This window comes from Chrysemys picta, chromosome 1, assembly GCF_011386835.1.
Source record: "Chrysemys picta bellii isolate R12L10 chromosome 1, ASM1138683v2, whole genome shotgun sequence".
NCBI lineage: Eukaryota > Metazoa > Chordata > Testudines > Emydidae > Chrysemys > Chrysemys picta.
This window is the reverse complement of record NC_088791.1, coordinates 210,647,033-210,658,833: the sequence shown is the minus strand read 5'-3', so window position 1 is coordinate 210,658,833 and position 11,801 is coordinate 210,647,033. Positions and strand designations below refer to the sequence as shown.

The following is an 11,801-nucleotide window of genomic DNA, read 5'->3' as shown; positions in this document are numbered from 1 at the left end:
TTTAAGTATTTATACAAAATACCTAAATCTAGGGTTCAGGCACCTGAATTCCTTTGTGGATCTGGGTGCCTGATTATTGGAGGTGCTGAGACCTACAGCTACAAAATTGGGTGCCATGTTTCTCAACTTGGAAGCACGAAATTAACAAACTAAAGACCCAAAGCATATTGTCTTAATTGGTGCCTGAGGCACCAATTCTTTTCTTTGTAAAAGGACCAGATTCAGTGGTATATCTATCAGCTGCCTTGCACCACTCTCGTTATACAAAGCAGTTGTAAAACCTGTATAAACCTGTGAACATGATTTTGCAGCTGCTTTGAACCAGCAGAGTAGCACAAACGATTTGCAGTGCACCAGTGAATCAAGTGTAGCTGTGAGTAATTGGGCTAGGCTTGTGGTCACGCATGCTACCAAGAGAGTGACTTTGAGTTACAAACTTAACACAACATATGTATTGTATTTAGTGGTCTCTGATATATGTATAACAGTCTTCTGTGTTTCATTTGTGTTTAATGGCTCATACTCTTTGAACAAGTGTGTTTTCTGTATTGATATATGGCCTTTTACCCTCTGTTTACAAAACAGTTTTGGAACAATTCTTTGTTTTGCTTTTGAGATTTCCAATTTAACTCTGCTAAATCCTTGTATATGACTACTGCAGTCCTATTAAGATATAAACAGATGCCACAGTTGTTATAATGATGAAATATGAACTTTTAAGGTAGCTGGTGGGAAAAGTTACAATTTTATTTCCACAGTGAGGGAAGTAAATGCTTCATGGAGTGTATTAATGACAGTGTTGTAGGCAATGTGAAAGTGGAAAGGAGAGCTTTTCCTTAACTACTTGCTTTCAGACTGTCAAGACCTTGCATGATGCATCTTCATCTTCAACTGTCCAACTGAAGTCCTTCTTTGTGCTAATATATAATCCTGGTTGTTTTTCTTATACTAGTTTAAACCAGGCGATGTTAACTGGTCTCAATGGAGTTACACTAGTGTAGAGAGGCACCAGAGGGGAATAAATCCCATAATTTGTTAATTAAGTATATTCCTTAATATCATTTCTGTGAGATCTTATTATTTTGTCTTTAACTTTTTCTTTAGGTTTCTTTATAGTGTCTTAACACTGAAAACCACTGTTTTACAGACTTCAATCTTTTTTTTCCCTTCCATTTGTGGGCCCCTAAAAAATGTCAAATGGATGCATAGATCCCTTTGGAAATCTTAGGCCTGGTCTACACTAGGCGTTTATGTCGAAGTTAGCGCCGTTACATCGAATTAACCCTGTACCTGTCCACACTGCGATGCTATTTAGTTCGACATAGAGGTCTCTTTAATTCGACTTCTGTACTCCTCCCCGACGAGGGGAGTGGCGCCAAATTCGACATGGCCATGTCGAATTAGGCTAGGTGTGGATGGAAATGGACGCTAATAGCTCCGGGAGCTATCCCACAGTGCACCACTCTGTTGACGCTCTGGACAGCAGTGCGAGCTCGGATGCTCTGACCAGCCACACAGGAAAAGCCCCGGGAAAATTTGAATTGGAATTCCTTTTCCTGTCTGGCCAGTTTGAATCTCATTTCCTGTCTGGACATCGTGGCGAGCACAGCAGCACTGGCAACGATGCAGAGCTCTCCAGCAGTGATGGCCGTGCAGTCTGTGAATAGAAAGAGGGCCCCAGCATGGACTGATCGGGAAGTCTTGGATCTCATCGCTGTGTGGGGCGATGAGTCCGTGCTTTCCGAGCTGCGATCCAAAAGACGGAATGCAAAGATCTACGAGAAGATCTCTAAAGACATGGCAGAGAGAGGATACAGCCGGGATGCAACGCAGTGCCGCGTGAAAATCAAGGAGCTGAGACAAGGCTACCAGAAGACCAAAGAGGCAAACGGACGCTCCGGATCCCATCCCCAGACATCCCGTTTCTATGAGGCACTGCATTCCATCCTCGGTGCGGCCGCCACCACTACCCCACCAGTGACCGTGGACTCTGAGGATGGGGTAGTGTCCACGGCCGGTTCCTCGGACATGTTAGGGGACGTGGAAGATGAGGAAGGAGATGAGGAAGGCGAGGCAGTCGGCAGCGCTCACAACGCTGATTTCCCCGACAGCCAGGATCTCTTCATCACCCTTACAGAGATCCCCTACGAAGCGTCCCCAGCCGTTACCCCGGACACAGAATCTGGTGAAGGATCAGCCAGTAAGTGTTGTAAACATCTAAACATTTATTTTTAACAAAACAGGAATATTAACAATTTAAAGAATGGGTTGTTCATGATTAGTGTGCCCTATGCGCTTAACGGTTTAGTCATGGGCAGTGCAAGTTTTGAAAAAAAATCTAGCAATGTCCGGTTTTCAGTGATTGTCCTGCACAAGCCGCTCTACTGTTTATTCCCTGCTACTGCAGCTACAGTAAAATGCGGTCTATATGTCCAGGGATAGAGCAGTAGTCCTCCTGGGATATCTCCACGAAGCTCTCCTGGAGGTAACTTGAAAGCCGTTCCATGAGGTTCCTGGGGAGAGCGGCCTTATTGGGTCCTCCGAAGTACGAGACGTTGCCGCGCCACGAGACTATCACGTACTCGGGAATCATTGCTCTGCATAGCAGGGCGGCATACGGCCCTGGTCTTTGGAGGCTTTCCCGGAGCATTCTCTGTCTGTCGCTCTCAGAGATCCTCATCAGGGTGATGTCGCCCATGGTGACCTGCTTTTAATTAGGTAGGGGAATGTTAGTGTTGGGACTGCTTTCCCGTTCCTTGACAGAACTGTAACCGCTGGTTTTTAGCCACGCGGTGGAGGCGGGAGAGGGGCAGCCGAAAAGGATCGTTCCCGGGGACAGCCGCGAGGGGGTGGGACAGGGGCAGAGTTCCCGCTTGCCGGATTGCTGGCTGCAGGAACTGACATAGCTTTAAATGTGAAATGAGGGCAGTGGTAATCTAAAAGTTTTAAACTGCCACAAGTGTACGGCTTACCATGTCTGCCTGCAACAGAAATTCCGTTGTGCTGCCCCGCTTCTCAAATGTGCTGTGCAAGACCCCAGGCACTGAATGCGAAGGCCGAAAATTCGACCTTGTGCTGAGTGCGCATGTGATAGGTGCTGTGCATGGTCTTGTTCACAGAGAAAGACTATGTTCTTTGTTCACAACTACATTTTTCTTTCTGAGGAATTCACTCCCTTTTTCCCATTTCCACAGCCCCATCTGCGACTGTCTCACAACCTAGCCTGGAATCACACTCCCAGAGGCTAGCACGGATTAGGCGTAGGAAGAGGAGGACAAGGGAGGACATGTTCTCTGAGCTTACGGCCTGTTCCCAAGCCCAGGCAGCACAGCAGACCCAGTGGCGGGAGAACTTGACCCGAATGCACCAAGCCAACATGGATCGGGAGGAGAGGTGGCGGCAGGAAGACCAGCAGGCGACTCAAACGCTGCTTGGACTACTGAGGGAGCAAACGGACACGCTCCGGCGCCTTGTGGATGTTCTGCAGGAACGGAGGCAGGAGGACAGAGCCCCGCTGCAGTCCATCTCTAACCGCCCTCCCCTGCCACCAAGTCCCATACCCACCTCACCCAAAGCGCAAAGAAGGAGAGGCGGCAGAGTCCCTGCTAAGTCTCACTCCACCCCTGCAGAGAGCTCTAGTAGCAGAAGGCTCTCATTTCCCAAAATTTGAACAGTTCTTTCCTTCCCGCCTGACACAAGCCCCCGTCCAAGTTTCACCTCCCAATGCCATGTGTAGTTGATGATAAAAAATATGTTTCTGTAAACTACTGTTTCAATCATGTTCTTTTGGAGGAGGATGGGAAAGGGGGTTGGTAATTGGACAGGACAGTCACCTTTGGCAGGGTACATAGTCGGGGGCAGGCACAGCAGCAGGGCACATACACAGTGCAGTGATGCAGTGACTAGTTACCCTGGTTAGTCTGGGAGGTTGTTTTCATGTTATGTGGTGGAGGGTGGGTTGCTCTGTGACTTTGTGGCAGGGGAGGGCAGTTACAGATCTTAAGCGGCGGTCCTTAGGCAGGATCACAGAGCCACACAGCAGGGGATCTGTAACCGTCCTCCCCCTGCCACAAAGTCACATAGACCCCCCCATACACACAGTCCCGATCAGGAGGGGTGACAGGCTCCGTTGAAACAACCATCCCACCGCAGCGGAGCCTGTCAATCCTTGAGTTTAGAAGCTGCATTCGCGTCACTACACTACACCCGCTCCGCACCACAGTCTGCGTCCCAGTTTTAAAAAATTCCCACGAAAACAGTATTAAAGTAAACGGTGTGCTTTAACAAAGTTGAACTATTTTTATTTCGCAACGTGTGTTGGAAGGGGGGTGAAGGGGGTATGTAACTGGATAGGATAGTCAACATTACCTGGGTAAAGAAACGGGGGCAGGTTTAGCTTCTCAGTACACAAACTTTAAAGTCACAGGTTACCCTGCTCACTGAGGAACTTTGCTTTCAAAGCCTCCCGGATGCACAGCGCTTCCCGCTGGTCTCTTCTAATCGCCCGGCTGTCTGGCTGTGAGTAATCAGCAGCCAGGCTATTTTCCTCAACCTCCCACCCCGCCATAAAGGTCTCCCCCTTGCTCTCACAGAGATTGTGGAGCACACAGCAAGCTTCTATAACAATGGGGATATTGGTTTCGCTGAGATCACAGCGAGTCAGTAAGCTTCTCCATCTCCCCTTGAGACGGCCAAAAGCACACTCCACCACCATTCTGCACTTGCTCAGCCGGTAGTTGAAGAGTTCTTTTTCAGTGTCCAGGGCGCCAGTATAGGGCTTCATGAGCCAGGGCATTAGCGGGTAGGCTGGGTCCCTGAGGATGACTATAGGCATCTCCACATCCCCAACAGTTATTTTGTGGTCCGGGAAGTAAATACCTTGTTGCAGCCGTCTAAACAGACCAGAGTTCCTGAAAACACGAGCGTCATGAACCTTGCCCGGCCATCCCACGTAGATGTTGGTAAAACGTCCCCTGTGGTCCACCAGTGCTTGCAGCACCATGGAAAAGTAGCCCTTTCGGTTAATGTACTGGGTGGCCTGGTGGTCCGGTGCCAGGATAGGGATGTGAGTTCCATCTATGGCCCCGCCGCAGTTTGGGAATCCCATCGCTGCGAAGCCATCTATGATCGCCTCCACGTTTCCCAGGGTCACTACCTTTGGCAGCAGTACATCAATGATTGCCTTGGCTACTTGCATCACAACAACCCCCACGGTAGATTTGCCCACCCCAAACTGGTTCGCGACTGACCGGTAGCTGTCTGGCGTTGCAAGCTTCCAGAGGGCTATGGCCACTCGCTTCTGTACACTCAGTGCAGCTCGCAACCGGGTGTCACTGCGCTTCAGGGCAGGGGACAGCAACTCACAAAGTTCAAGGAAAGTTCCCTTCCGCATGCGAAAGTTTCGCAGCCACTGGGATTCATCCCAGACCTGCAGCACTATGCGGTCCCACCACTCAGTGCTTGTTTCCCGTGCCCAGAATCGCCGTTCCACGGCATCAACATGACCCATTGCCACCGCGATGTCCTCGGCGCTGGGTCCCCTGCTTTCTGACAGGTCCGTGCTACTCTCAGACTTCAGGACATCACCGCGGTGCCGTAGCCTCCTCGCCTGACTTTTCTGCCTCAGGGAAACCTGTATGATAAGCTGCGAGGCGTTGAGAGCGGCCACAACTGCAGCGATGGTCGCAGCGTGCTCCATGCTCGCAGTGCTGTGGCGTCCGCGCTGTCAATGACTGGAAAAGTGCGCGAAATGATTTCCCGATGGCGCTTTCAGGGAGGGAGGGCAGGAGTGATGGACGGATGACGACAGTTACCCAAAAGCACCCTCGACACATTTTGTTACCCAGAAGGCATTGCCGGCTACACCCAGAATTCCAATGGGCAGAGGGGACTGCGGGAACTGTGGGATAGCTGACCACAGTGCACCGCTTCGAATGTCGACGCTTTCACCATTAGTGTGGACGCACAAAGTCGAATTACTGTCCTTAGTGTGGACACAAACGTTCGATTTTGCAATATCGATTACAAAAATTCGATGCAAGTAAAATCGAACTACTCTCGTAGTGTAGACAAGGCCTTAGACTTAGTCTGTGAACCTCAGGTTGAAAACCACTGCTCTAGAATTACTAAAGGGTTTTTGTTCTCTTATTTGCTATGTGCTATTTTGTAATATTTTTCTCAGAAGTCTTTGCATGATTTGACCCTCAGAGTGCAGTAAACCATGCTTATGGTGGTGTATATTTGGTTTTGTTCAATGAGGTTTTTTTGTCAGGAGGATGTGGGAAAACTTATGGTGAAGGAAAAATAAGACAAGTATGGTGGTCTTTTGTGACTCTGAAATGAAAGCCTGTTTAGATGTAGCACACTAGAATGAGTATACAAGTATTGGTCTTGTTATAAAAGCAGGCAGCTGAGTTTTCATTAACTAAAAATTGAGTGATGCAAAAGTGGAGACCGAAGAATAAATAACATAAAAATCACTACATCAGAGATGTTATCCTGCCAATGGCTATATCATTCAATAACATGAGTATTGCTCAAGAATTCAGGTAACTATGGTCTATGGCAGGGATCGGCAACCTTTGGCACGCACTTCGCCGCTACAGGCCAATGGGGGCCACAATTGGCTGAATCTGCGGACGCGGCAGGTAAACAAACTGGCCCAGCCCACCAGGGGGCTTACCCTGGCGAGCTGCGTGCCAAAGGTTGCCGATCCCTGGTCTATAGGTAAGATACTGCCTATATGTGGATACAAATCTTATTCATAAGCTTATTTATATCAAAATCCACATGAGGGGTGTGTGTGTGTAGCGAAGTTCTCAACTTAGCTGGCTAAGATATGGATCTCTCTAATGTTCCAGGTTAACTTTCAAAATGCAATTGTCCAGGGCCAATGTGAAATAGAGTGTGGACCTGACATCACCAACTGTAATAAATCTGAATCTTTTTGTTGGCTTTAATGAGTTAGTTTGGGCCCTATATTTGTCTGTCCTGGACATATTTAAGGGAAAGCTTGCAGTTGTGCTCTCAGTACATTCTGTTCAGGTCTTAGTCTTTCCTCTGTGGGGAGATTTTTTTTATATGCCACGTGAAAAGCTTTTTTCCTCCTGCCCCATGCCCATCCTCTTCCCCCAATTTGAGGGCTGTAGTTATAAGCTAAAACTTGAAACAATGATCAAGAATTCTACAGATTCCTTTCCACCAATGGGAGAGATTCTGTTCCTACTTTCTAACTTTTTCACTGTGAAACCATTTGGCGAGGTATTCCTAACTGTTCCTTCACTTCCAGAGTATTGTATGCGGTTTCAAAAATAATACTTAAAACAGGAATTGATACTTTTTTAACTGAAATGTTGTATCCGTTGTTAATCCTTGCTTTTTCATATTTAGGCCCTGATACTACACTCATTGTCAATAGCGTTTATTCATATAAGTAGTTTCACTGAAGCCTATGGGACTACCTATGTGAGCAAGGGTTGAAGAATCAGTGGTGTGAGTCTTGTGTCCAGTGTTGCATCATGAAAGATTTTTTTATCATCTATTCTGCACCACACAGTGTGTGGTGCAGATTTGTTGTTCATATGGAATTAACTACAGTTTATCTGAACATATTTGGCCCAAGCAGTCTTAAATCTAAACTCTGCTAGGGAAAGGGTAGAAAGGGTCATAACTGTCTATCTGTTACTCTATGTTCTGGCTGAAAATGACACACAAGAACTAAATACAATATTGGGGGGAGGGGAGAGCTTCTTTCTTAGCTTATAGTCTGATTATTTCATTATTTGAGTTCGGTGTTTCAATGAACAGGAATACAGCCAAATTCATTTAAAAAACAACCTACTTACAGCACATGACATCCATTGCAGAATTTAACCTTATGACCCAGTAAGTAAAGACTAAATTTTAACTATTGATGGGTGAATCAATTTAAGTGAAATAAATACCTCCTCCGCGCCCGCCCCCCCCCCCCCCCCAAAAAAACAACACTTCATCCTTTTCTAGGAGTTAAACCTCTTCTGAGATTGTAAAAAAGTTCAGGAAAGAATTTTCACATTGTCTCTTGACTCAATATTTAGTTTTAGCATGAAAGACTGTTTGGGATGTTTCCAAATATAAGCAGGAAGTACTACAAAAAGCACTAGGGCCTCTTGCTCACAAAATTCCAGTCTAATTTCACTAATGCAGGACAGTCAGTTTTTTCAATAAAGTTTTGAATAAACATCTACACTTCTGAATGTTTATCCAAACTGAACCCAAACTATATTCCAAGCCTACTTACAATAGAGTACTGACACCAGTGAAGTAAATTAATTTATTCTGGGTTAACTCAAGTGTAACTGAAGATCAGAGTCTGGCCTACAGCTTCCTGAATTTTACCCATCGGTAATTTTAAGCATCAGTAAGGATAATCAATGTGTCTGCTTCTCATCAAGTCCAAATCTAATTTACATGATCTAGAACCATGACCAGTATCATAATCTATACATCCCTTCAAAGTAAAACTGCAAGTGTAGATTGAGAATTACTTATTTTCTTAGATGGCAGTTCTGAGAGTGATGAAATAAAGCTAAGGAAGAAAAATGTAAACTTTAGGGCTGGGAGAAGAATGGAAAATAAAAATTCTAGCCATTATGGCTGGGATTGAAAGTCCATGGGACTCGGGTACCCAACTCCCTTGGGCTCCTTTAAGAATCCCAGTCTAGGATTGCAAAGAGAAGTTTTTAAAATCTAAACCAAACCACTGTCTTCCTGGAAGTTTTCATTCTTCTTTACTGTTACTATTATTTTGAAGTGCCTAAGGTCTAATGTTTGGTCCTAGCACACCTGAGCAGCTGAGTTGTACTCGGAAGCTCCTTCTTGGTAGGCAGAACTGCTGCTATTGCAGCCTGAAAGCTAATAAACTCTCTGTTCTCTTTCATAACTCTCCCTCCATGTGTGAGAGGGGAGAAATGGGCACAGTATCTGCATACCAGAAGATCAGCTCACCCTGCCCCCAATCCCTGTTGAACATTGATGTATTAGGATCCCTGGAATGCTTCAGCTGTAGTGTCAACAATGGATGGTAGTCTCTGCTTTAATGCCAGGGTTCTTTTTGGATCAAAAATAGCATTTTTTTTTAATTTAGGTCTTCATAGGAGTTTGTCACCTCACCGGACATAAGCTTGGGCAATGGCATTTCGAATCATGATTATACATTCCAAGGAGCCAATTTAGTTGCTTTTTGAGACCTGAACTGCTTCACCTAATGGTCAGCCTTTCAGGCTTATGCTTTCACCCATCTTTGTTTTCAGATAACCTGTTCCCTCCACCTTCCTATGCTAGATCTTTAAGATGTTTTTATTTTAGCCACCAAAATAATATGCTACCTTAGCCACCTCAGCCCAATAGAAGCTAGAAGCTACTAACAAAAAGCAAACCACAAAGTCAAAGCAACAAAATATAAACTTATTAATATTTTTCAGGTTTTCCTCTTGGCCTCATGGTGGCAAAAATGCATTACTGAAGACTCTTTGGGAATGCATCAGGCTATAAACTAGCAGTAGTCCAAGACCAACCCATATGATCCTCCAACCATGGTTGACAACCTTCTGACAGAACAAAACCGAGCACCCTTGCCCTGCCCCTTCTCCAAGGCCCCATCCCACTCACTCATTTTCACCGGGCTGGGGAGGGTCACTTTTCAACTGAGCGTTTGGTTGAAAATGGGACACACCTGGCAACCCTACCTCCAAGAAACACTTCTGGCTTCTCCAGGATCTAAAGGAAGTCCAGAATACTAATAAGTTAATCCTCCACAGTATCTAATTTGTATTATTGTGTTACCTAGGAGCCCCAGTAATGGACCAAGACTGTACTGTACCAGGGGTTTCCACAAACAGAACAAAAAGATAGTCTGTCCCCCAAGAACTTGCAGTTCCACATCTGCAGTCTCTATGAATAAAACAAAAAATTAGTTTGAAAATACACTTTCATTTTGAATTAATAACCTGAGAGCTGTTAACTGTTCCCTTGAAAACAGGGCTGTGTGTGTGGATAATGTTCAATATGTTGAACAGACTAGATATCTTGTAATTGGCAGAATTAGCTATGCCTACACAGTTTCAGATAATTTAACTCTTCTGGGTCTAACATGACGGCAGCAGGGATCAATATTTTATAATTAATATTTATATCAGATTAGTTGCACTTTTATGAAAACCATGAAGTTTATCAGTATTGATACATTTTCATAGCTGTAATCCATTCAAAAAGTGATATTGATGTTAATGACAGCCTCCTGTTACACAGTCTTTATGGCACCAATTAAATACAGCATTTATCTTAGTCCCTGTGGTAACTTAAAACGTGCCATTAAATTGTTGTTAAACTTGAAAGTGTTTTGGGAGGTGTTTTCTCCCAAACTGCCAGAGCAGAGTCCCCTGCTTCCAATCCTAACTGAGGCTGAAAGGAAAGAATCAATCTACCTGCATGGTGTTTGTTTTTTCATGACAGGAGTAATTCCAAATTTCCCTGCCCAATTCCAAAAGTATTTGCTGTCCCAGTTCAAATAATGGCACTGTTATGTATTAGTAGAATTAGAGATGGGGAAGGAATTATGGGATCACTTTCTCAATCCATTGCAGAATTATCTGATATCACATTTTCTTGCCATGCTAGGTTTAAAGATACCAAGTGACTGAAACTTCCATTTCTATCTGAAAATTATCCACAGTTTTGGTCTTGAGGAAGACTAGAAAAACATAGAAAAAGCTTCTGATTTAAAAACACTGTATTTTATACTGATCCAGGGCCTTATTTCTGACCCAGCAAATGGATATTATCTCCTGTCCAAGGGACACCTAGCCAGAAGGTCTGGAAAGGTTTCATTCTAGTAGGGCCCCATAAAACTGATGGGTGACTTCTGGTCATCTTTTAACCTGCATAATAGGAACTTCTCTGTAGTGCTTTTACCCTGAGAACAAATATCCTTCCTTAGAAAGAGTTTGTAGTAACGTGTTACTGTGGCAATATACAATATGTAGCTCTTGGAGAGGAAACAGTGCAGGCACTGACCTTTGAGCAGACTGGCTTGCTGGGGGTATCACAGCAGAAGGCAGGGAGCTGTGCGGTCTTAAAAACCCAAGAATAGGACACAGAAAGATGTGCCTCTCCTCCCAAGAAGTGATGGCTAGAAGCCCAAACCCTTAAGTGGGTGCCCTGCAGAAGGATCTGAGCAGTGGGGTCAAAGGTGCCGTTAGCCACAAAGCTGAGCCTCTGTTCTTTGGGCTGTTCCATAGCTATTGATTATAGCAATACTGTAGAAATTGCCATTAAGTGACTCATTTAAACTGATTTTTACGGTTAAACATGCTATGTAATGTATATGTAGTCCATGTGCAGTACAGCTCTGGAAAATATAGTTGAATAGTTTAATGTGAATCAAAATCCAAGTGCACGGAATTCTATACCGGCAATATTCTTAGTTCATTTTTTTTGTTCCTGCACAAGCAACAGTCCTGTTCGAATCGATTCACCTTTCCTAGGGGGAGGGGTGGAGAATGGGGGAGAAATCTAGTGCATGAGATTTTAGGGAGGAGGACGAATGGGAGGGGATTGTGGGAGAAATATCTTTTTCTGCATGAAGTTCTCTATCTTCAAGAGCCTGATAATCACATGCATCAAATGATTATGTGCAAGGCAGGACGCTACCTGCTGTCCTTAACAAAAAGCAGTAGCAATCTCTGGTCCTTATTGGGGGAAAAGGTATAGAATGAGTAAGTTGGGAATAGATAAGAGACTCTCTGGACTACAGGTGGAAGATT

General features: G+C 44.9%; 1 protein-coding gene across 1 annotated transcript; it reads left to right on the top strand.

The window, feature by feature from the left end:
* Positions 1-1,300: 1,300 nt before the first annotated feature.
* On the top strand, positions 1,301-3,670 carry LOC135978264 (uncharacterized). The gene is made up of 2 exons (XM_065579261.1): positions 1,301-2,200; positions 3,195-3,670. Exons 1-2 carry the CDS (start codon positions 1,624-1,626, stop codon positions 3,668-3,670), a joined length of 1,053 nt encoding a protein of 350 aa, XP_065435333.1. The 5' UTR covers positions 1,301-1,623.
* Positions 3,671-11,801: the final 8,131 nt, after the last annotated feature.